The sequence below is a fragment of the Oryzias latipes genome, chromosome 4 (assembly GCF_053564925.1).
Source record: "Oryzias latipes strain Hd-rR chromosome 4, Olatipes_Hd-rR_3.1".
In the NCBI taxonomy this organism is placed as follows: domain Eukaryota; kingdom Metazoa; phylum Chordata; class Actinopteri; order Beloniformes; family Adrianichthyidae; genus Oryzias; species Oryzias latipes.
In genome coordinates, this window is record NC_136240.1 from 25,705,965 (window position 1) to 25,731,698 (window position 25,734).

Genomic DNA, 25,734 nt, shown 5'->3' on the forward strand with positions numbered 1-25,734 from the left:
CATCTGGCTCAGAACTGTACAGCTGGATAGCCCCAACATTGCTCGCCATTTTTGTTGCACTGTTTCTGTTAAGTTGGGGGTGTGAGGGGCTGTAAGCTAGTGGCAGAGCATGTAAACTGATGGATGTCGGGAAGCAAGGGAGGGCTTACTCCACACCAACACACCCACAACTCAGAGGCAAATAACTACTGGCGCTCTGCAGAAAAAAATGTCCTAAAAAATGAAAGTTTTTTTTATTTTGCCACGGCATAATCCTAACTAAAAGACCACTAAAAACACTTTGAAAATAGACTAATTGATGATCGGAGTGGAACTTAAATTAATCACTTTATCATTCCACGATTTGTCCATATGTAGACCACAGCTCACTGTGGAGCTCTAAAATCCCTGAGTTGCAGAAATGTATCAATAAACTGAAAGATCTCATCTAGTTTGTTTTTGAAATTTGCTTTTTTTTTGTTCGGACAAGAACACCACATCCATACTTTGAGGAAAAGCTAACTAATATTCTCAGGCAGGAATATGTATATTAGGGATATATGATAGTGATCCTCATTAAACCATTACAATCATTACAATTCCTATGTGATTCAGTTTTGAAAGTGAAATCAATCTTTTCCACTAAATCCTTGTGACAAATCAAATCATTTCCAGATAAACGCAATTTGTGATTCATGTTATTTTTCCTGATTAGTTTCAATTGCTTGTTTGTCTAAAACATTTGAGTAAAAAATTTTCAAAAACATAAAAAATTAAGAACAGGCATAATTATTTAAAATTTCTTTTATCTAAAATGTTTCATTTTAAAACACAGAATTATTTGTGTTTGAAAACAAATGATTTTTTTCCATTTATGTTTTTAAACTCTGTTTGATCTGAGAGCTTCAGGAATTCTCTAGAGGTGACGTTGTTGTTGTGTTTTGTCTTTTCGTGGGCGGCAGGTACCACTTGAGAATGAAGAGCATACAGTAGATGAAGCACGCTGGGAGCTTGCGGCGATGCTGAGATTTAAACTCATTCTGTCTACGGCTCCATCACATAACAAGCTGCATCAGCGTGCACAGTCAAACACACACACTCACACACAGCGACGCACAAAACCAGCATCTGAAATCAGCAGTGAAACAGCAGCCGCTCTAATGAGTCTTTAACAGACTTTGCTTCTTCCACTCTTTAGCGTCTCTTCAGCAAACAAAGGTAACGAACTTTCTACCACAGGAAGTTTTATCTACGTGTTTTTCCTTCAAACCTATTAGAAAGTTTGAAGAATGCCACCTTTTGCATTCTTCACAGGTACCAAAGCACCTTACTTCTCCCAAAAACACTTTACTTGACAAAAACAACTCTCATGTATTAAGTAACTATCGGCAAAGTTACACTTTTTCACACATATACCTGCTATCCAGTATCTGTTTTGTGAATTTTTTCAAAGCTGGACTTGATATTCTAATATTTTAGTGTTGCTATTTGCTTTTTCTGTTCATATTCTGTACAATTTCCTCAAATCTTTTTTTTTGCCTGAAAACACATATTCTTTGTGATGTCACATCCTGATCTCCATGGATGTCAAAGATCAGTTTTCAACTCTTAGGTTGTGTCCAAATTCCCTCCCTCCTCTACTAAAAAACTCGTATAGTGCGAGATTACCTAGTGCCCTGGACTTTAAAAGCTATTCGGACAGCATGCCCACTACTATTTCTTTTTTTTAAATGCCAAAAACGACATCACAGATTGGTGTTTTGATGACAAAGCCTGGATGATTTCAAAAAAATACATTTAAATACATTTATTAACATAAAAAAATTGTTCAAACACAATGCATTGTGGTATATATTCACCAATCTAGTAAGTATCTTTACTAGATTTTTGTAGAAACTTCTGCAAAAATTTCTAGGCCACTAGATTATGGAATTGTAGATTCGGAGAAGCTCAACAAAAGGTAAACGGCCCATACTGGCTCGGATTTAGCCAGCCCCGCTAAAGAGGGGCTGAGAATTTAGGGTGTCATATCCCTCCAAGCCCCTACAATGCGTAGAAAACCAGGTGATCATATCACTTCATCTATCCACATATGTACGTCTTATAATTTTGTGCTGAATGCTCTTCCTGACATTACCCTTTGCATTTACCGGGCTTGGGATGCGAGCTTGTTTATGCCCTGTTGAGGCTGCATTAATTTTTCTGTCTCTTTGTCCATCTCTCTGCCAGTCCATCCATAAATTGTTTTTGTCTTTTATTTTATTTTTTGTTGCAGTTTTTTGTTTTGTTTTTAATGAGTTTTTCTTATTATATTTTATTTTTGTACTTTGTTAGTTCATTGCAGATTTTTGCGGGCGGTTGGGTGGGGGCTGTTACTGCATTTAGAGGCGCATTGCCCCCGTTGCCTAAGTCTATATCCAGTAATGCATATATATGCACTAAGTAGTGAGAAGTGAAGGAATTTGGACACAAGCTTGGTATTTCCAACATTTGGACAGATTCTTCTGAAAAATCCAAATTATTCCGGCTCCGTGCATTTTACATATTGAAATGTTTATAAATTACACTAAGGATTAAGTCATCTGTTTTATCAATTTCTTTTGCTTAAAGTAAATGTCAGAATTTTGTACAGACAGTTGAAACATGTTTTTTCCCCTCAAATTTGAGGTTTTCTTGTTTTTGGTTCTGTAAAAAATGGTTTTGTTTCGATTGACTTCAGGAGTTTAATTTGAATGCATCTGTTTCTTGTATTTTGAAAGATATATGAATGCCTGGCTATCCCCACCCCTTTTCTTCTTCATTAATAAAGCAGTCGTCTCCTTCTTCATGCAAACCTTCCTTTTCCTCCTCCCCTCACACTCTTGGTTTCGTCCTCTTTGTGAGCTCTGGATCTCTTTCAGAGTCCTGTTGGCAGTGCTAACCACACCGTGACCCTCCTGACCCCTCTTATATTCTCTGCCTCATCTCTCTCTGCCCGCCATGGTGCCCCGCACCTCAGTGGTGGAAGGGGGAGGCGGTCAGTGACTGCCTTCAGGCCTGTCCCTGCTCATTTCAGGTTAGCTCGTCTGCATTAGCACTGGCCAAAGTGACAGCTGTCAGCGCCGCTGAGCTCGCCCCGGATGCTCCCCTCCATCCATCCTTGGAGCGTGGCCAGGATGGAGGAGAGAAGAGGAGACGTCAGGGCAGGACAAGAGACAGAAAAAAGATTAAGAGGGGGAGAGAAGCCTAATGAAGAGAAAAAACATTAAAAGTCAAGAAGGAATGAAGAATTTGAAAAGAGGAAATAATTCAATTTCAGTTTAGTTCAATTTTATTTATATAGCCCAATATTACAACACAATTGTCTCAATGGACACACTGGTAATTATATAAACATAAAATCAGTTATAAAATATAATATTTGATTGCTAAACTAAACAGACTAAGCTAAACTGGGCATCCCTGCTCTTGGACCCTCCTTCTTGGTAAGTGGAATGCCTATTCTTTTTTAAACAACTGTTTTATACAACTTTATTAGGGTTTTTGGTTTGTTTGAAGATATTTTACCGTCTTTGGCCTCCACGTGGTTTGGGGTTGGTGTGCGAGCAGCGCCGCCTGCTGACCAGAGGCGGAGCTGCAGTGCGCCGCGCTCAGCGCTCTGAGCTCTGCGCTGTGCGCTCCGCTGCCGGATCCGAGGTGAACGTCTCCCCGCCGCCTCTCCAGCGGACGCGGACGCGGAACAGCTGCGGTGAGACACAGACCAGCTTTTTTTCTCTGCTGCTGCAATCATTTGGTTTATTTACTGAAGAAGACAGAAGTTTGGAAAAGTTTGATGTAAGCATGACTGAAACTTTCTTTATGTTTTAATCATTCAATCTATTTACAAATGTAACAGAAATAAAAAAAAACGTATTTCATAGTATGAAAAAAATGATTAAAAAAACAGACAAAAAACTTTATTAATTGATCAGTGTAATAACTCAGTATATATTTTTGTAGGAACCGACAGATATTAATATAGGTTGAAAATGAACTCAATTTTTTGCCATTTAGGATCTAAGTTGTGTCAAAAGAAACTTTAAAAAACAAAACGTTAAAATATCCAGTATAAATTATTTACTCAAATCTCATCCTTTTTTTAATGTTGGGTTATTAATTTCCATTTACCTCCAGATGTGCACGAGCATCAAAGATGCCTCATCTGGGGTCAGAGGTCATGCTAATGATTGCGGAGGCAGATAGATACATAAAAAACACACATTTTGATTTATTCCATCTTGAGAGAGTGATGCCTGTCGCAGAAGCACTAATAAGTGCACACATGAATAAATAACACACACATACGCAGCGAGTGATCGGCTGAGCAGCAGAGCGGGTGTCTTCGTTCGTAGACAGACACACTCATGCACTTTTAATAAGATCCTTCTCTAAACCGCTTGGATTCCATTGCCAACCTTTTTCATGGAGAGTGTGAGTGATTTCTCACCCAAGTGTGAGTGTGTGTGTGTTTGTGTGTGTGTGTGTGTGTGTGTATGTGTAGAGGGTGTGGTGCAAGGTCATCCCCCTGGCCCAGGGGTGCGATTTCAGTTTGCCAAAGGGAGAAGATGTGAGTGGTCCCAAGACCCCCAGAAACCCCAAGGCTTGAAATGAAACCTCAACACGCTCATTACACGCTCAAAGCTGCCGGGACTCTACGGGGAAAAAAATCTCTCCACCATCCTGCAGCATCACTTACTTTTCCATTTATTTAACCCTGTGATGCATTCAGTGTTTGGTTTTTGCTTTTTTTGCTTAAAAGAAAGTTGTTTCTGGACACCGTCATAATTTCAAATAAAGCTGACATAAGTGGAGCGGGCAGCCTGAACCCGCCCCTAACCGTGCCCTTTGTGACCCATGGCCATGCTGACCCAACGCAAACAGGAGCAAGATTTTAATTTAAAATACTATCACTTATGAAGCATAATCAATGATTTTGATGTTTGTGTCTTTATGTACATTTTCTGCTTTTTCTTAGAAACCTTCGCTGTGCTTCCCACAAACACATTTTAACATGATCCCTATGGTGCATACGCTTCTTTGCAGCTTTTATTGTGCATCGTCTAGCAGAGGGGTGCAACCTTTAACACTAAAAAGACCCATGTGGACCATTTCTTTACAGAGCTAAACCCAGCGAGAGCCACCAAGTCACACCTCAATTTTAAAAAAAAATCCAGGTAACAACATTGATAACTCAAAGGTCACAATAAAGAAGACTTTTGGACAAGACACCAGATTATCATTTTGGAAGGAATTAGAGAATTTCCCCTGCATTGGGATTAATTCAACTTGAGGCGCAGCTCCTTGGAAATTTTTTTTGCAATTTTTATGGATAGGAATTGTATTCTGTTATGTGACCTCATGTTTGGTTTATATCAGGGGTGTCAAACTCATTTTGGTTCAGGGGCCACATTCAACCTGTCTGATCTCAAGTGGGCCGGACCGGTAACATAAAAACAAAATAACAGCTTTTGGTTTTGTTTTTTTACTCAGTTGGAAAAAATGCCTCAACCAACATGGTAGCGTAATCACTTATTGTTACATGTTCATTCACAGAGGCCAATGGATCTCAAATAAAATGAATTTCTCTTAAAAGAATAAGGTCTATTCAGTTTTATACTGACTTAATATTTTACATCTGACAATGAAGCAATCCCGATAATAAACTCAAGAGGGGCTACGCAAAAAAAAATGAAACACTTCGCCTAAAAAAAAAAAACTGTCCGTTTTTCCTGGAAAGCTCAGCAATCCACTTCTTTTTGACAACATTTTGGTCATTATTATGTAACTACCGATCATTCTTATGGCAACACAACAGCCTTGAGGCTCGCAGGGAAACAAACTGCATCTTACCCAGAAGCAGAGCTGTTAGGTTTCACTTTTGGCATGCGCAAACATATGCTCTTTCACCTGTTTTGCTTTTCCTTTGCTCCCCCTAGTGGCAGAATTGCACATTTCGGTTATTTCTTTAAAAAATCATAACTCGCCACAGGAATGGACTAGAAACGTGCTTTCTTTTTTAAACATGCTTATGTTTTTTGCTCTTATGTGTGGGCCGGACTAAACCACCCGGCGGGCCGGATACGGCCCGCGGGCCGTATGTTTGACACCCCTGGTTTATATAAAAGTCATCCACTAAAAGTGCGGTCTCACTCTAATACACACACAGTCTTAATGGGAATTTTTTTCTTCATTATTTATGTTTTATTTTTCCTCACTGCTCCTAAAAGGACAGAGAATTAAAAATATATACTTTCGTTAAAGATTCAATGTGAAATATTACTAGTCAGCAATGGTTAAAGGTATAGCACTTTTAAAGTATATACTATTTACCACCATTGGTTGCTAAGGAAACCTCAAAATATAATTTAACACAGTGACTTGAAATTTGCAACACATTTTTAGCAAGTCAAAACATGAACAAAGTTCTATGGTTGCCATAGATTATCACTTTTCTAAAGGTCACTGTTTTCAATCAAACTTTGACCTCAGCTTATGAGAACTTTATTATTAAAATGATTTAAATTGACTTAAGTTACGTTTTTATCATGTTTTCACAAGAATAATTATATTTTCTGTGTCGAAGTACATTAATTGAGTACTAGGAAGTCTCAGACCCACCTGACATATTCTAACAAATATTGCTAAAAAATACTGTTCATTAGTGTTGTGACAAACTGCATCAGTACAGATGGAACAGAGTCTTGTTGTGGTATTGCTTTGGCTAATCCTCATACAAGAATATGGGAAGTCTGTTCTCCTGAACGCCTTGTGTGACTTCTGCTGCACTCCTCTAACAATGTGACTTTAAAAAAAACCTGAACCGATTTGACTGTGAAGACATTTTTAATTTGTCCACATGAAATACAAATCTATATGATCAGTTGTTGATGTGACACAGTTGTGCAAACATGTTCAAGCCTTCTTTCAAATCTGTTTCTTACATTGATCACAAAAGCCATATTCAAGATGTATTGTCTATCCATTCATCTCTCAACCTGCTCTATCTGTTGCAGGGTCACAGGATTGCTGGAGCCTCTCCCGGCTACTGTTGGACGAAGGCGGGAAATCTCATTCCTAATTCGTGGTTTGTGCACAGATTATGTTATACAATTACAAACATGCTAAATGTATTTTTTGCCTTACATCAAAGCTTTATTGGCTTGTCCCTCCAGCACTCTCTGTTGCTGCTTTTGCTTGCAAATTGAAAAGAAACTCTTCTTCATTCTTCTGCATCCTTATTTGTGCTTTTCACCTTAAATGGACATGTTTGCACGCTTCCAGGTTCACGTAGATATTTGAAGAAAGCCAAAACCAAATGTCAATTAAACTTTTTTGCACACATACTCTCTTTATCATTGTTTAATTTCACAAATCCATTTCCAAAAAGACATAAAACGATTTTTGAAAACGTGCATGTTAAGAGCCTCGGGAAGTTTGAGCATCTAAAAATCTTTTGTTGAGAATTCACACTTTTTTTGCTGCTCAGTCTGAGCTTGTTTCCCCAGAAATAGCTGAATTTAGAAAAACAAAAAGTGTAGCTTATGCACATATTAAATTAAAGCTGTTAAAATCTGACGAAGCAGAACATACTGTACCAAAGAACATTTGTTCTCCATCTGCTATGAGATCATTGTTAATTATTTTATGTTTCTTTTGTTAAATAATATTTGCATTTTAACCCCTTGATGCCTGAATTTTTTTCCAACTATCATAAAAAGTCACTTATGTGTTTGCATTATTGTAGAGGCTAAATTAAGGACATTTTTGAGCCAAAGTGATTTAATACATTTTGCATCATTAGGCGGCAAGGGTTTCGGTGAAGTGAACAAATGTTTATCAAAACAATTCAAAAACGTTTGATCTTTTCCAACACAAAATGTTACTTATAGTAATTATACTCAAAAAATGAAAATGTAGAATCATCAATTCTTAACTTAATGCAATTTTTTGCTCTCAATCTTAAAAAGAGCTGCAGTATTTTAATAATTGATGTTTGGGTTCAGTTTTTCAGCTTATTTACGAGATGTATGATTTTCACAAACTCCTTTAGAGGCTGAAAACCAAAATATTTCCATTTTTTTTCTTTTCCATTCCATGGGACATACTCAGGTGGCGATAGAAGACCGAAACACAACAGAGGAAATGTGTGTCAGCTGCTGACTTTCTGAGCACTGAGGAGTGCTCCAAATGTTTGTGGTTTTTTTTATTCTTCTTTTGCTTTATTTATTTATTCATTTATTTATTTGTTCTCTGGTGAGCAGGATTACCTCTGAATTATGGAACAGTCCCCTTTCTCTCCTTAAGTAAAAAATAACATCTGTCCAGCAAATGGAGAGCTTAGTGTTTCTCTATAATTAATGGTAAAAGCCTCCAGAGCCGCACATGAAATATACATCCTCCACACAAGCCCACCGTAACAAAGAGAGCGAAAGAACGCAGTGAGAAAAGGGAGAAGAGGAGGAGGAGGAGGAGGAGGGGGGGGGGTCATTGAGAGGAGAGGAAGAAAATGAGAAGCAGATGAAAGAAACAGGAAGGAGGGAGGCAGATTTATTGTCAAGCCTAATAAAAAAACTCAGTTTGTTTCTGTAATACTCACAAAAAATAAAGGTTGAACTCATTTTGAATGTGTGTTCAGTTAAAAGAAATAAAACTTTACGATAAAAATAAATAAACAAGTCAAATCTCATAGTGTTTTTTATTTCTATGTTTAGAGTGACTGTCTTAATTTATTTCCTTTTCCTTTCAGGGATTTCCACAGCGAATGAGCTTCCTCATTTGTTGAACTGACAAAATCACATATAAAACGCTATAAATAGAAGTACAGCAATAAATTACTCCATGCAAAGTTCAAAAACAACGGTGGATGAAGTTTGACACCTTATTGAGTCCAAACCTCTTTTTTCAATTCAGTCCAAACTTACATTTGTGCAAACAGTAATTGTGCAAAATCACAAAAATTAAAAAGAAAAAAATTGAAAAAAGTTGATCCATGACTGTTGGAAGGGTGGATTTCATAACATCATTATTTAATTTCACATGGATACTTAAAATAAATCTTTGGCAGGATTTAAGATTGAGAATAGATTTTAGCCAGAGTCAGAACACTTCTTGTGTTTAAATGTTTGCAGTAAAAAATGATTTTTTTCCACTTTTCTGTAATAATTCTTTACATGTAGACAATAGCAAAGGGTTTTTCAGCATAAAAGACTGTTCAGGGTCATGAACCAACTGAAAATCTGTTTTTTAGGGTCAGTTTTAAAATATACCACTCCAAACTCCTTATTTAGTCTATTTCCATGCTCTCATCATCAGTTAATTTTATTTTTAAAAGGTGAACTGAGTTTGAATCACTGCTGAAGACACCAAATTCTAATGAACTTGGTACCATGAACTGCTGAAAGACATTCTCCTTCAGACATTTCTGGTGAAAACAAGGATCTGATTTATCAATCGTTTTGGAGAGAAAAAAAGATGCCCTACGCCATGACATGACACAACGTCCATGTTTGATAGTAAATTTGATGAGTTTTGGTGTTAGTTTGATTCCAGCGGTAAAGGGACAGGACAACACTTCCCCAACCCATGAGACACTTGTGGCTTGTTGGAACTTTGGGAGAAAACTATTATCCTTTACTGGTTTATTTCATGATGCAGTAAATGCTAAGACTTTACGCTGGATTTTTAAAAATATACAAATGCTATAACGTTGTTAACGTCCTGGCATTTGTTACAGGATCTTACACAAAAATTCTTCTGTCTGAACAGTTTTGATTGCGAAAGATTATTGGTCAAAATTATATTTCTAATTTACATTTGAGTCAGCAAATACTTCTAAAGGGCCAAGCAGACCAAACTGTTACCTGGTTTAACCAAATATCAGTTTCGGCTCTTCATGTGAATAAAAAAAAACAAAAAAACTTCTTGTGACCCATTAGGATTAAGTATGAACCTAGAAAGTATTTAAAAAGTTGAGACAAACATGGCAATTTCTCTTAGCTGTGCCTCAGTTCAGTTCTGTTTAACAATGTGGGTATTAAAAGGTAAAAAATGTGTCAAATTATAGATACATTTTAATTTGAAAGGGATTTCCTCATTTAGTTCCAAACTAAAATGTTCCTTTTAATCCTAACCTCAGAGGAAGTTGGTGAAAAATGTATATCAACTTAAAAAAAAGTGCTTTTGTCAACATTAATCCCCCCCTGTAATCCATGGTGTTTTATGGTGAAATGATGCACTAAAGGACGGCTGTCAGGTTCTGTAAACACAGATAAGCGTCAAGAGAAGGGAATGCACTGCGAACTGCTCCCAGCTGCTTTGTTTATCGATTGAAGATTGAAAAATGATTGGCTGTGGAGGGTAAACACAGAAGCACTCAGAGAGTCATCAGGGGAGACACACATGTCATTAGATTTACACCCACCCCCGCGTCCGTAAGTGCACACGGACATTGGTGTGGGTCTGCACATGCTTGCACGCCCAGAGAGAAAGACAGGAGATAATCAGCAGCAGCTGATTATCTGTGAGCTGCACAGATCATTGATGCTCAGACAGAAATGAGAGCTTTTACTGATTGAGATGTCAAACAACTGAATATAGTCTGCAGTGACCTCTTCAGGCCATACCGTGACATGGCAGGAGACTTATAACCTCACATACAGCAATAATATTTTACACAAAATTACGTAATTTTATTTTAAAAAGCTAAATGAAGAACTGTTAAACGATTTGTTTATTTTTAACATATTTAGCATTGTAATTAACAGTTTGTGCAAGTGTTTTCCCCCCAAACTGTAATGCAATACTGATTACTTAATAATGTCTCCAAATTTTGATGACTCTGTGTGACTTTGAGTAATCTCTGCAGAAACAGAAATAGTCTAAAGTGACTTGGTACCATTAAAAATTTGACATTTAGATAAGGTGATTTGGTGTAAAGTACTAGTAAGATGGTTTGCAATTCCCAGCTTACATCTGTTAAGTCCATAAAAAATAAAACCAAACCCAAGCCGTGGCCATCGGGTGTAAAAATCCCTGCTAAACCCTCTGTGTGAATCAGATAACCCCTGAAGGGATATGCTGAAAGGTAAAAGGTGAAAGTATTAAGTTTCATTAATTTAATTAATTTCTTTTTATTAATTTGGGACAGTCCCAGTTAAGTAAATGCCTACTTTCTTCAGCAACACCTTTCTTCAGCTGGTGGCTCAAGAAATGTTCTTCAAATTACCAAGAATCCAATGTCTGACATCAGTTCCAACTCTTACCTGGACTCCAGAACGTTTGAGGTGAGAAGGTCCTGGACTAAATCAATGTTGCCCCCATGTGGCCAGTTTGTATATGTTCCGTCCTATCAGCTCCACTGCTGATGATCGATGTATCTGACAAATGTGGCTTACAGAGAACAATAAGAACAAAACAATTATTTCCAAATCTATCACCTTTTGTGCTAACATAACTTTTATGTGTGATATTGGATGAGTCTAAGCAGGATTGTGTTTGAAAATCCTACTACTACTTTAGTACACTTTGGAGGTTGAACTGTGAAAACCAAGTTAAGTAACTCACTTCAGCACCTGAAGCTGTGCTCACATCGCCCTCAGCAATGTGTGAGTATGTAGGCAAGTTTACAGCTCCTCAAGCTACGTTCACACTGGGCATTGAACCCCCAATGAAGAACGCGCTAAACGCACGCTCTTCAATGTTCTTTAATGCACATTGGGGACTTGAACGCATGTCACAGAAGGTATTTTGACTGTAGCTTTACTCATAATCAAAACACTCATTTTTGCTATTTCAGAAAGTTTATCTTTTTTTTTTTCCAGTTTCCATGCAGCTGGGTAGCGGCTGGGTAGCTTGGTTGGCAAGGTGAGAGGCTACCATGCAGGAATCCAGGGCTCAATTCCCAGAGGGGGGTAAACAATGGTACTGGGTCAATTACCGTATCAATGGCGAGCAATTAACATCACCCAGTGAGGGTCCTTAGGCAAGACCCTTAACACTGCTGCCTCCCAAGCACTCACCACTCCCCCAGGGGATAAGTCAAATGCGGAGAACAATTTCCCTATTGGGGAATCAATGAAGTACCTTTTATTATTATTATGATTTATTAAACAACTATGTTGTCTATGAAACACTTTATTTAAGTATTTTCTTGACATTGTCTTCATTTAACTATAATATTCTTGTACACGTTTTACAAGTTTACATTTTTGAGTCAAAATACAATTTAAATCTCTCTTTGCACCCCATTTCAACTCTGCCGGAACCAAAGTTTAGCATTCGTTTTCCGCCGGAGTATCATAGATGTGGGAACGGAACGGAGAAAAGATGTCAGCGGCGGTGGTTCAGATGTCCTGCCGATACCGGGGCATGTTAGCGGTCAGAGCCGCCGGCATCAGGACGCTCATGCCCGGGCTGGTCCCGGCGCAGTTCCGAGCCTTCTCGGTGCGGAAGGAACCCGAACTGGAGGAGAACCCGTTCTACAACAAGTACCAGGAAAAGATCCAAATGCTGCGCAGGTTAGCGGCTAACAAAGTTACAAACCCATATCATATCATCATGTAATATGCGGCTGTAATTAAAGCCTCGCTTGTATAAAACTAGTAATCTGCAGATTAGCAAATGTCTAAATGTGCAGATTTAATTAAATCTATCAAAATACAAATTCCGGTTTACATTTAATCCAAAAGATTACGTACTATTTTAAAAGATATTCAGCAATCTGGATATATATATATTTAGAGTTATGTTAATCTTAAATTTAGGCTGTGCTTTTAAGACAAACTAATGTTCCTTTTTTTAACCTTTTATTGTAATTTAATGTCAAGATCCAAAAAAAAAAAAAAAAAAGATTGGAACAAATAATATTTCTTAGATGTATTTGAATGTAAATTTGTTTATATTTAAACAAAATAAGTTAAGCATACATGACAACCTTAAAGCAAATTAAATGGTTGTAAACTGTGGAAAAAAGAATAATAATAGAGATGTATGGACTTTTTTTATACATAATATATAAATCATTTCAGAATAAAAGCATCCAGTAAATAGGAATTATTGTTTTGTTTGTCTCAAATTTCAAAGGTTAGTAATTTTATTTTCTGTTAATTTGGTTTGTCCCTAAATAGAATTCAAATTTTCTCCCCACGATAATTCTTTTCCTATTTTGTGGGATTAAGATTTGCAGACCGACCAAAGTTGATTCCAGTCAAGCTGGGTTATTTTATATGCCTGAGAAAAAGAGGTTTTCAGTGAGGATCCTTTAAAACAAAAACAAAAAAACATTTTTGTTTGTAGATAATCATGCCAACTGTTGTCGTCTTCTCACCAAGCTGGTCTTTGTGGGTTTTTGTTGGTCTATGATCTTGTCCCAGACATCATTTAAATTGACCTTTTATCTCACTTCCTGTGTATTAGCTGGAAGTTTATGCAAGCTATAAAACTACAGTGAAACTATTAATTTTTGTATATCATTTATGTTCCTTTCAGTGCCAAGCCCCAGGAGTTCAAGGCTCGGCTGGAGAAAAGGCAAGAGGCAAAGAAAGAAGTGCTGGGCCACTCCAAGCAGGCAGAGTTTGTGCGGTTCATGGAGCAGGAGGTGAAGCACCTACACGGAAACTTGGACCAAAGCGCGACATTTTTAAGCTTCTTTGGTTTTCCTGCAGGCGGGAAAAAAAGGGAAGACGTCCGGCAGTGATGGAGTATCAGGAGGTTTTACCAAGAACAAGGTGAGTTCAGTATTTCAAGCAGATCACATTAATACTTTGCTTGTTCTTTCTAAGGAATAAACTGGGTTTCCTGCAGACTTTGTCGTCCATCCTGAATCTTCAGATGATCGAGGACAAAACGGGGGAGGAGGTGGCAGAGGTGAAGCCATTCACTGCAGCTTCAGATTTAAAATCACATCGATTTTGACCCCAGGTCGCATAACGTCTGCTCTGTTTTATTGTTCAGCTGTGGATGAAATATTATTCAAGTAAAGACACAATCAGCGCCGCCATCCCAGTGAGTTGCTCCTCAGATTTTATGTTTTTGTGGGACAAACTTTCTGTTTTGTGGAGTTTACTTTTTATTATTTTAAATAAAAGATTTATTTTCTGAATTTGAAATTAGATTTTTTTCCAGATTTCTAGAAAATAAAATCATCTCAAACCTAAAAATTATATATATATTTTATAAAAGAATACTAACAAGTTGAACTACATTTAGTGCTCTCTTTAGGATAAAACATGGTTTGGAATTAGTCTAAAAAAATCAAAAAAGTCCTAAAGCTAAAATAAAACCTGTTGTTTGGTTTCTTCATTTTTACGCTATTTTTCACATCTTTATTCAGAAATACTTGGCTGGATTCCTGACACATTGCTGGAGATGCTGTCGAACTGAAACAAAGTTTAATCGTTGGGGTTTTTTAGGGAAATAAATCATTTTAGCTAAAATCAGTTCTGATCATACATTACGGCAAAAGAAGCTGTCTGAATGCAATCAATTCATAAAGAAACCCATTATCGTGCTGCTATTCAAAAAAAAAAGAGGAGATCTAAAGCTACTGATGTGTCAGTGACTTTTCTGGAGCTCCCAGGCCCAAATATCCACAGTGAGAGCTGCAATCCACTCATGGAGGAAACTCAGAACTTTGAAGAACTTTCCAAGCACTTCCTGACCGACCAAAATGATTCCCAGAACACAACCTGGACTCAGGAGGTCAGAAAAGAAGCAAAGACTGCAGACCTCACTAACTCAGTTAAAAGCAGGTTTTAGAGAACTGGACCGAGTTAATGGGAGTTAAACCCATTGAAAATATCTGACTTAGAAAGGAGAAAAAACAAGATAAAAGCCTACAATTTATTTTCTGAAAAGCTTCAAATATATATATGTAAATATACAAATAAATAAATAAATAAATAAGTATATAACACTTTAAAACAGTCCTATTTTTAAGAACAAAACATTATTGACTTATTTAACTCAAGCTGTTCCTACATGTAAAAAAAAAAATACCTGAGATGCCCATTTAAACAAGGTGCATTATTGTGTATTGCAACTTGGAAAAAGAAATACGTTTACTTAACCCTTGTGCTATCTTAGATGACCCCGCCCTTACATTGACGTGTTCTCCCTGCCATGACAAAGGTGGATAAAGGTGGAAAGATTTCATGTAATCCATGAACCCAGACGTGCGCTGCTCATCCACGCTTTTGTAGATCTCTTCAAAATATATCAAATGGATCTCTGAATGAGGTAAAAAAAAAAAAACTTTGATGGTAGCTCCTCCCACGCGCGTCAGATTTATAATCACACGCCTTGAGCAGTGACTTTGAAACATCTTAAAACAAAGTGAATCAACTTCTGGAAAGCTTTTACAGTATTAAATAAATAGGGGGAAAATTTCAACAGTCATGCATGGTGGTGGCAGTGTGATGGTATGGGTCTACTAATCACTTTGATTGTGAATTCAGACCTGTTGCATTGCAACGTTCCTCATCCGTTCTTGATCTGAAGGTCAAGAGCAGCAAAGCAATGACCCAAACACACCAGCAAGTTCACATCTAAAAAGATCAGAAGCCGTTTCTGGATCATAAACTGACATTATATGAAAGACAATTCCCCATAAGGAAAAAGATTTTGCAAAGAAGGAAATAAATTTCCTCCACAGAAATAAAAAAAGCTTCTTGGTTAGTTCTTAAAGTCATTCATTGGGTGTATTTAACTTTTGTGTTTATGTTTCCTGATAAAATCAAGAATCTACTGTCGAGTTTTTCATGTGACGAGCCTCAGCTTCAGCAGTGAGGATCTGTCTTCTTCCTTTTCCAGTCAAACATCTATGAGGTGATGTTCAGCAGATCCAAGTCCTGCCCCATGGTGAGACCTCCACAAAGTGTCATCAGTTTACTCAAGTTCCTTTTCTGCAACTAGCCGGCATCCTTCATCTGTTTGTGTTGCCACGGTTACCTGTCTCCACAGTTTCTTTACGCGCTTCCTCGGAAGGAGGGTTACGAGTTCTTTGTGGCTCAGTGGTCCGGACATGAGCTCCACTTTACGTCCCTCATCAACGTCCAGGTGAACGTCTCCCTTCTCACGGTGCTTTCAGGAGCTGCTCGGGAAACCTCAGCTTCCTCCTCTTTAGTTCTGCGTGTGATTAATTGACGGCTCGTTGGCAGACTCTCGGGGAGAACGCGCCCAGTCAGCTCATCCTCTACCATTACCCGGAGCTGAAGGAAAGGAAGGGCGTGGTGCTCATGACGGCAGAGATGGACTCCAAGTTTGTAGTAAGTTTGTTTAAAATAAAATAAATTTAAAAAAATTGTTGTTCAGAGATACCAACCTGCATGTTCCTCATCTCTGCAGACTGTCCAAGAGGCTCAGTGCTTGGCCAATCAGGTGCAGCTGTTTTACGGCACGCAGAGGCAGGAAACGTACCGATTGGTGGAGACCTTCAACCATCACCCCGCCGACTTCAAACACATGTCGGTGATAGCAGAGCTGGAGCAGAGCGGGCTCGGTTCTGCTTCTCCACAGCTTTCCTGAGAGTACTCAGGACGACCCAAAGTTTGGTTTCAGCTGCTGCCGTCTTGATACCGCTGTCTGCCGCGGTCTGTACACAAACTGAGAGGACAAATGGTGGAAAGTGTAGCGGCTGAAGGAACTAGGAGCTCTGGAAGGACTTGATACCACAGTATCACCAGGATATTCAGATGTTTTGGTTCCTTTAGGGTCCAAAATGCATGACTCTAGAATCCTCACAGATTTCTTTTACTCCTGAGGAGCTCAAATTGTTTGTGCTGTCATTCAAGTGTGCAAAACACAATGAAATGTCCAAGAATCTTTTCCTGGGTGGCTGTCTGAGTTTTGTGGCAAAACTTGCCTTCTTCCTGACCTTTGATGGGGCGCCATCAGTGACCAGACTGTCATCATGTGACCAGTTCCCTCCAACATTGTCCAGTGCAGTAACTAGAGAGCTGCCTATGTCATCAGCTGTTGTGTCCATCACAGGAACAAGCTCAAGAAACTCGGCTGTGACGCTGTCTTCAAAACCTCTAACTAATATGCACAGCTGTGCAACATCTGTGATGTTGGTGCAATAAATAGCAACCGAAAATGCAATAAATGTCTGGATTCCTTCATTTGGTGCCCAAGACTCCTCAGAGATGTTGGATCTGTAATCGTAATCCTTGACAGACTCAGGTTGGTTAGGGTCGACTGCTTTTTGGGGTACAAGACTTCTGCAGCCTTTTTACATACCTTCAACATCCGAAAAGGTTTGTATGTTTTTACCAAGTTGTTTGCAATAAGGGAGCTTCATAACTGACGCCATGTTTGCAGTAAATGCAGACAGTTGTTTTTTAGTTCAGCTAATAGTTGGTCAATCTTTTCTTAACTGCAAATGGTGAAACTTCTCTTTATGGTGAGTCTCAGTGATGCTTAATGTTGTATTCTTTGAGCACGCCAACCTGTTGATGACATACCAAGCACGCAGGTTTTACTTTCAGCTCCATAAACAAATAAACCTCTGTCCATTATTCCTGGAGAGCTCAGCACTCCACTTCAACCTTTTTTTCCTTTATGACAACATTTTGGAAATTAGTGTGTCACTACTGATCTTTATTATAACAATGTGACAGCGGTGAGGCTCGTGGGGAACCAAACTGCATCTTACCCAGACGCAGACTGTTAAGGCCCGTACACACCGGGACGAATTTCGCCGGCGATTTTCGCCGACGTTTAACGCCTCGTGACTAAACAAAGGGGACCAATGAGAGTGTGCACACCGATGCGAAAAAACGGCACGCGTCAAAGCGTCAAAAAAAAAAAAACGCCTCGGGTTCGTTTTTTTTTTCGACGCGTCGCATCAAAATCTATTCGACCAATGAGAACGGCGCTTTTGCACACGTGTCTGGAGCTTCTGAAGTTACAGTAAAACACAACTTGGGGGCGCTCAAACACAAAACTGTCTTGCTGAGCACACATACCAGCAAAGAAGATAGACGCCGAGTAGCGTCTACACTCCCGCGAAGAAATAATGATGGACATTGTAAAATATCCCCGAACCAAGCACCAGTTGGAGCAACTGGTGCTTGAAATATTCATGTTTTCTTTGTTTGATTCTGACAATCGCGTAAATACTTGCTCTCTTCTTTTGAGTGAAAAGCGACTTTAAGAAGCGTAAAGTTGCGCAGCGCCACCTTGTGTACAGGAGTATTTCTGTTTACATTAAGCGCCATCTAACGTCAGGGAATGAAATTGCATGTTCGCTCGGCTCATCGTCAGCGAAAATCGCCTGGGTGTGAACACAAAAAACGTGGCGAAAAACGCTGGCGAATAACGCCTGGCGAATATTCGTCCCGGTGTGTACGGGCCTTTAGGTTTCTTTTGGCATGTGCAGAGACACGCTTTTTCACCTGTTTTGCTTTTCCATTGCTCCCCCTAGTGGCGGAATTGCGCATTTCGGATATTTTTTTAAAACATAACTCGCCACAGGAATGGACTAGAAACGTGCTTTAAAAAAAAACATCCTTTATGAGTGGGCCGGATTAAACCATCTGGCCATATGTTTGACACCCCTTCTTTAAAGCTTCTGTCAAGCAGGTCAGCATCTGGAGTTTCTGCTATCATAAAATAACTAAATTAAACCGCTTATGCTGCACAAAAGGAGCTGCAGTTTGTAAATGAACAGCCTGTTTGGTCGTATAAAGAAGCTCTTTTGTGTTTGTTGAGCTTTAAAAAACTTCTAGAAAAGTATTAAAGATGATCCCCTTAGTTTGTCCAGGGGAGGTGCAGGGAGCTGGAGATTTATTTTTGGGGAAGAGAAAACGTGACTCATCACATTCTCAACTTCATGTCCACACAGAATAAGTACAGATTAACTGCTGTATGCTACAGTGCTGAATGTTAGAAGGACCTTCTTCTACTGTCGGGATGTGGAGTCTGTGGTTTGGTATCTTAAGAGGAAGAATTTGTTGTCACATTTTCTTATTTTTGACTGAATTGTTAAAAGTGTGCGTTTTGTGGGAAATCAATCTTTTGAAATGAGCTGTTTTCAAAACATTTATGTCGCTTTTCATCTCTTTTTTTTTACTTACTCTCTGTCTTCTGTTGTGTTTCAGTCCTCGTGCGTCCTGGTCCATTCAAAAAGTATTTGGTTGTTGGAACTGCAGGCTGTATATTTACTTTTGAGTTATTGGTCATTTTATTTTATTTTAATTTATGTTATCTTTTGTTTATCAGAGCTTAATTTCCTTTTTTTTTATAATGTAAATTGGAGATGCTATTCAAATTCTGTTGTATAAGAACAGAAACCATTGCCAATATTCGTGAGCCTCTGGTACTAATAACCATTTAAAAACAAAATTATGTGAAATATACGAAATTTCAATACTGTATTCAACAAAACAGCTGCGAAGTGTTCAGTCTTTCCACGTTGTCACTTGAATTGTCAATTGTGGTTTCAAATCATGTTCATGTTTTATTACATTTGCCAAAATATTTATGAACGAAAACTACATCCCAAAAATTCTTAATTTGATAAGAAAGTTATTTTTATTTTATAGATTTAAAAACTTAATTTTGTAGCCTCTCCATTTAAATTTAGCGGGACTTTCAAGCGGGAAAAAGATAACAGGAAACCAGTTATCTGATTGGTTCTCCGGAGGACGCGTGAGGTTTGGCCGTGACGCATCTGGGGAAGCCGCCTCACTCTCTTAGAGCCTTTAGATAAGACAGGACTGTCATCAGGAAAGACGTTTCCTCAAGGTAAGAGCCTTTTTCTTGATTTTCTTGAAACTACTGACTTCAGAACATCAGCTGGTTCTTTGTGTTCCACTTCCAGACCAGATCGCTTCTGTTTTCCACGAAGGAGTTTTAGAAAGTTTCTTTCTGGTTCTCTTCAAATTTGGAAAACGTTAGATTATGAGTCGACTTCTCGATGTTGTAAACTGCAGAACATCAAAGATGAAGATTGTTTCTGGAAAAGAAAGAAATGGACTTTGTGCCTCTCATAGTCTTAGATCGGTTAGTTTCATCCTTGTCTGGAAAGGTGTAGTAAAAAAGTAACCACTCAGTGGGCGCGTACACGTGCGCCGCGCTCCTTCGTGGACGCGCAGTGATGCTGTCATCACCGTGTCGTGGAGCAATCCCATACAAAACACCTGCTGCAGTTCTAGACAGCTGGACAACTCACTAGAAAAAACACACCTCTTAAGACAACAAAAGGCAACAAATAAAAAAAGACAACAAACAGCTACAGAGCAGAGTTACCCCCCACCCTCCCATCACCCCAACCGTCCTGCATTTGTCACATTTCAAGGTTCAAACCTGCACTTTTTGAATTCTCTTCTTTTGAGGTGATCAGCTGTTAAAAACGTTTTTTTCCCGCCTTTCTGGGAACTAAGTTTATATTCTTCCAAAATCAACTACAACTTTTCCAACCAAACAACTCTGGATATTTGATGTTTCTGCATATCAGATAACAAGTTTGACAACTTGGTAAAAGTAACAGGACGACCCGACCATACTTTCCCTCTGAGTCACAGGCGGTTGAGCAGGTCGGCCGATGATCGGTGGTTCGATTCCGCACTCCACTCACCCCACCCTCCCTTCCTCCATCGCATGACGCCCCTGTCAGTCACTGTCTGCCCTGGAGCAGCTCAGATATACATCAGTGGCATCACCAGCACCTTGAGCGTCTGCACGGAAAAGCGCAGATAAATCCAATCCATTATTATTATTATTATTATTATAACAAGAAATCTATGTTTAGGACTTACTCTGTGCTAGCGTTTGCACAGAGCGTTACCTGAAACTAACTTCACCGCAGTGCGTGTGTGTGTGTGTGTGTGTGTGTGTGTGTATGTGTGTGTGTGTGGACACGTGTGGTGAAATTTCCTTAACTATTCCCATCTTCACATTTTTCTTGCTGCATCCTAACAGTTTGTAATTCACTCCTAAGTGTTCTGATGATACATCTTGATTGTGAGTTAAATTGATTTAAAATATGTTTATATTTTGATTTCTATCCTCACAATTCTACGACTTTCCTCTTATTCTCTTCTTTCATGGTAGCCTCAAATCGCCATAGCACAGTAATGCAGATAAACTAGAAAAAAAAGATGCCTAAAGATGTAAAGTGGTAACAGACTCCAGCTCTGTTTCTGACCTGAACCAGGAAGATCAACATGACTTCAGTTTCCCAGTCTAAAAGATTCTCCAGGTCTGGATGTGTGGACATAATGTCCAGCAGCCTCTATCAACCCACAGTGCTGCTGTTCAGCTCTGTGTTGCTCACACTTCTCTCAGGAAAGAGTCAGTAATGTTCGATCTTCTCTGTTCTTTGTCTTTCTAGATGAATTTTTCCTGCTTCAAAGCCTTTGATCCAAACATCACGAGAGCAGATGGTCTGTTCCTTCATAGCAACAACAATCACAACCTGTGGAATGGAACGGCTCCTCTTTGCTCCTCAGTGTCTCCGCCTGCTCCTTCCAAATGCTTGGTGTGCTTTCAGGATTCCCTTTATGCCGTTTGTTCCTATTTCCTAGAGGAGACTCCAGTCATGGAAGGAGATGGAAACAACATCCAGATAGCAGAAAGTGGTAAGAGACGACTGAGACTGTCAGATCTGATCTGATCTGCTGTCAGTGTTTTATAACTTCAGTGAATGAATAACTAATGAAATGAATCATTTGATTTGACCACAAAGAGGGAAAACAGAAAAAAACTGAACTTTCTTCTCTCTTCTTTAGAAGGCTGTCCCACATTTCAGGGTGAGTGTTTGATCCTCCTGTTGTGTGTTTATGTCATTGTGTTTGAATGAATGAAGCTTTATTTAGATAGCACTTTACAACACCTTCAGAGAACTAAAATGCTTCACAATAAAAGGAAGATAGAAGAATTCATTGATAGTCATTTCCACACAGGAATCACAGATAAACAGATTCAACTCTAATTTAATCATTTTAGTTACGTAGCAGTAACTCACAGCTGAGGTCGTCTCAAAGCAAAAAGCAAGAAAACATGGAAACCAAACAGTATATGTCAGTGGAAAACAGACATGTTTACATCCACCTAAAAATGATGAATCATTTTTGATTTTTATGTATTTTTATTATCAGCTGATCTTCCTCCAACAGATGATCAAAGATGGTGGATCATTTTACTGATCGTGTTCGTCCTCCTCTTCATCTTCTCCCTGTGTGTGGTGATTTGGAAGCGAGAAAAGATCTGCATCCTGTTCCAGAGACTCAGGTGTGTTGGTATAAAACTCGGTGGTATTTGAACACAGCAGGAAGCCTCTGTATGAACTGTTAGCATAAAAAAATAGTGTTTTCAACAAAATAACTTCTTTGCTTCATAATTTGTTAGTGTTTAGAGTAATCTACTAATTTGTTGTCAAATTTGATCACAATTATTTTTCTCAACTTTGATTTATTTTCAAATGTTGTTGTTTTACAAAGTCCGACACTTTAGAGTGCTTTTACTTTGAAATGCTGATATTCTGCTGTCTTTACCTCATTATTCATATTTTATTTTCCTTTCTTTTATTTTCTGAAGTTTATAAATTTCAGCTTGAATTTCTTATGAATCTGTTTTGCTTACAGAGAGAAGATCTGGGCCAAACCTGAGGAAGATGCTGCTGGGAATTCTGACTCCCCTCATGGTCCTTTTATGTGTTTAACAGAGTAGGGCTGTCTAAGTGTGCTTGATGGAAAAAAAAATGTAACACATAAACCCCACATTTTACAATAAACTTTATATGACTTTCATTTATTGTGGTTTTTTAAATCATCTGTATTTTCATGTATGGATTTATATTCTGATGAATCAGCATTTTCTCCGACTGAATCCTCCATCAGAAAAATACAGTGGTGCAGAAGGGTCAAAACATAACATTATAGATTTCACAACACAAAATAACATACAACTATTTGCCACAACACAATAACTTACAACACAACAACAATACATAAAAGTAAGTGCAAAAATATTAAAAGATTTGGGCGGCAGTTTAGCTCAACCAGTAGAGCACGTCGTTTAACAACCAAAGCAGATGGATTCCCGCTCTCCCGCAGCCAGCCCGCAGCCCACTGCTCCCCCCAGGGAATGGGCCAAAGCAGAGAACAATTTCCCCATTGTGGTATAAATAAGAGTAAGTAACAACAAAATAACTCAAAATGGAAGTACCGAGTATATCTGCAAAGGAAGTGCTTTTATTCTGACTGTTCCACCGGGCTAAAACATTGGTCATCACGTCTCCATTCAGGTTGAAAAACACTGCATTAGACCGTTCAAAGATTCTCCTGCAGCTTATCTCCTGCTCTGTCAAGAGAGCCGTCTGTCTGTCAGCCACTTCCTTCCTAGTGTGTACAGATTTAACCAACGTGCGCACAGTCATGCCCATCTCAGGTAAAGACAAACCTTGTAGTTTTTTCCGGAAGACAAACATCTGAGAAAATAGTAAGTGGGTTCGGGTGAATGTGGTGAACATAACGGTAAGTGGCTGATCAAACCACCTGATAACACAAGACTTTGGTTTTTCTGTGAAAAGATGAGAGGCCAGCCAAACCTGTACTGACATTATTTAACCTGTGTGCTATCCTAGGCAGTTTTTTGAGCCATGATTTAGTTTACCATCATCTAGATTATGGTAAACTAAACCATGGCTAGACCAGTGTTTTTCAACCTTTTTTGAGCCATGGCACACTTTAACCTTGAGTGAAATCCCGCCGCACACCAGCATAAAAATAAATAAATAAATAAAAGCAGAAACTCAGTCTTGATCTACAGCCCCCCCCCCCCATCTCACATGCATTTTTGTGATAATTGTGGCAGAAAAAGCCAGAAAAAGGAAGTTGCAGCTGTTTTTTTTTTCTAAAAGATGAAATAAAAGTTAAGTTAGAAGATTTAAAAACTGTGTGTTCGTTGTGGTTTCAAGACGTTTAACAAGGACGGCTCATTGTGCGCCAAGGCGCTGTCACTTTAACCCAATGCATCATGGGAGATGTGGTGTGAAAACTGCCGCAAAAGGGCAAGAAAGACTGGCGTCTCTGAAGAAAGACAAGCGTCTCAGAGCTTCATCGTTTTGTTCACTTTTTCCACGGTCTGACACCGGATTCTGTGGAAAGCTACACCGCTAAAGACGAGCTTTAGCTGGTATTTTGTTGGAACTGAGAGACTTTTTGAGCTAAATTGGAACAGGGAAGTTAAGACTTCTGATTCTGATGGGTCAGACTGATGACATGTTATTACGCCTTCAAGAATGATTGGCGGAGACAGTTAAAGGGGTGGGACTTTTCCGCAAACAGCTTTTTTTAATTGAAATATAATAATTACAAAACCACACAAAGATGCAAGGCACAGCTCTTTTAAAAAACAAAGATAAAAAAAAACACAAAACAGCAATGTATCCATGAATAAAAGATTTAAAAATAAGTTCAGCATAGATTAAAATGCAAGGCAATCAACAATCTGGACCCTAGATTTGTGACCATTCTGTAGCAGATTTACAAATATCATCAATGAAACGATTTGAGTTGTGAATACATTTCAATGAGGATAAATACAATTTGACTTTCATTGTTAAAACACAGGAGGCTCGGCCGATCTTTTTTCCACTTTTTCTTATGGATATGATATTTTCCCAAAAGCAGGAGGATGTTCACTAAGTTTATTGTCTCTTTTGGCAACTTACTGTTATAAAACAAAATATCTTTTTCTATTAATTGTATGTTGTTAATTTTTTGACAAAGCCAGTTATGAAATCTTGCCAGAATCTTTGGATCACTGGACATGAAAAAAACAGGGGTTGTTTCTGGGGCTATATGACAATTTCCAGTTGGATGTAGCAGTGTATGCTGTCATCACACAAGTCTTTACTTTTACTCAATCTGGAGTTCAAGATGTTAAAAGATTTCTTTTAACACTTTAAAGCAGGTTGAATATTGTCAAGGTGAATCTTGATGTGTGTATGTCTGATAGGTGATACTTACATGTTACTGCTTTTTTGTTATTTAGTTTGTCTTTTATGTCACCCTGTGTGGTTGTAACTGAAACAAAGGGATCCTTTAAAAACACGATGTTTCGTCTCAAGGAGCCTAATCTTTGTATTTAACAATGAAAAAAAAAAAAGCCAAATTAATAATACCGCTGTCTGCCACGGTATGTACACAAACTGAGAGGACAGACAGTGGAAAGTGTAGCAGCTGAAGGAACCAGGAGCTCTTGAAGGAATTGATACCACAGTATCACCAGGAGATTCGGATGTTTTGGTTCCTTTAGGGTCCAAAGTGCATGACTCTAGAATCCTACATGATTTATTTTGCTCCTGAGGAGCTCAAATTGTTTGTGCCACCACATTTATGCCCACTGACCCACATTCAGAGCGATTTCTTGAGTCGTTTTGTGTCTTTTCAGGATTTCCACACTTGGGTATAAACAACAAGACAGATTTAACCAAAAAAAAAGGCAAAAAGATCAGGTACAAAAATAACTGATTCTGAAAATCTAGTTTTCCATGTACTACTTATTTATGCTTTACTGGCTCAGACATTGACCACGTTTTAACTGAATGTTGGAATCCAACTCAGAAGTTAAAGGAGACGCATCTGAAGGACGGACAATTGCAACATATTTATTCTGAAAGTGAGCATAGAAGCTGCGTCTGTTCCAGATGTTGGAAGTTCACTGAAATCATCTGTAAAAGGTAAAAATGATTGCTAAAAAATAAACACACACTTGTTGAAATGGTTTAATGAA

At 38.6% G+C, this 25,734-nt stretch overlaps 2 protein-coding genes across 3 annotated transcripts; both read left to right on the plus strand.

Moving 5' to 3' along the window:
- The first annotated feature begins 12,276 nt into the window (after window positions 1-12,276).
- Window positions 12,277-17,098, plus strand: atpaf1 (ATP synthase mitochondrial F1 complex assembly factor 1). Its single transcript, XM_004068132.5, has 9 exons — window positions 12,277-12,512; window positions 13,483-13,591; window positions 13,659-13,721; window positions 13,798-13,860; window positions 13,948-13,998; window positions 15,805-15,852; window positions 15,955-16,050; window positions 16,152-16,259; window positions 16,339-17,098. Exons 1-9 carry the CDS (start codon window positions 12,298-12,300, stop codon window positions 16,516-16,518), a joined length of 933 nt encoding a protein of 310 aa, XP_004068180.1. The 5' UTR covers window positions 12,277-12,297; the 3' UTR covers window positions 16,519-17,098.
- Window positions 17,099-19,606: 2,508 nt separating this feature from the next.
- LOC144991926 (uncharacterized) lies at window positions 19,607-22,745 on the plus strand. 2 transcript variants are annotated; one of them, XM_078946157.1, is made up of 5 exons: window positions 19,607-19,740; window positions 21,329-21,575; window positions 21,726-21,746; window positions 22,095-22,227; window positions 22,581-22,745. In XM_078946157.1, exons 2-5 carry the CDS (start codon window positions 21,329-21,331, stop codon window positions 22,663-22,665), a joined length of 486 nt encoding a protein of 161 aa, XP_078802283.1. In that variant the 5' UTR covers window positions 19,607-19,740; the 3' UTR covers window positions 22,666-22,745. The 2 variants fall into 2 exon arrangements, with proteins under 2 accessions (XP_078802283.1, XP_078802284.1); XM_078946158.1 differs by having other exon boundaries at window positions 22,113-22,227.
- Window positions 22,746-25,734: the final 2,989 nt, after the last annotated feature.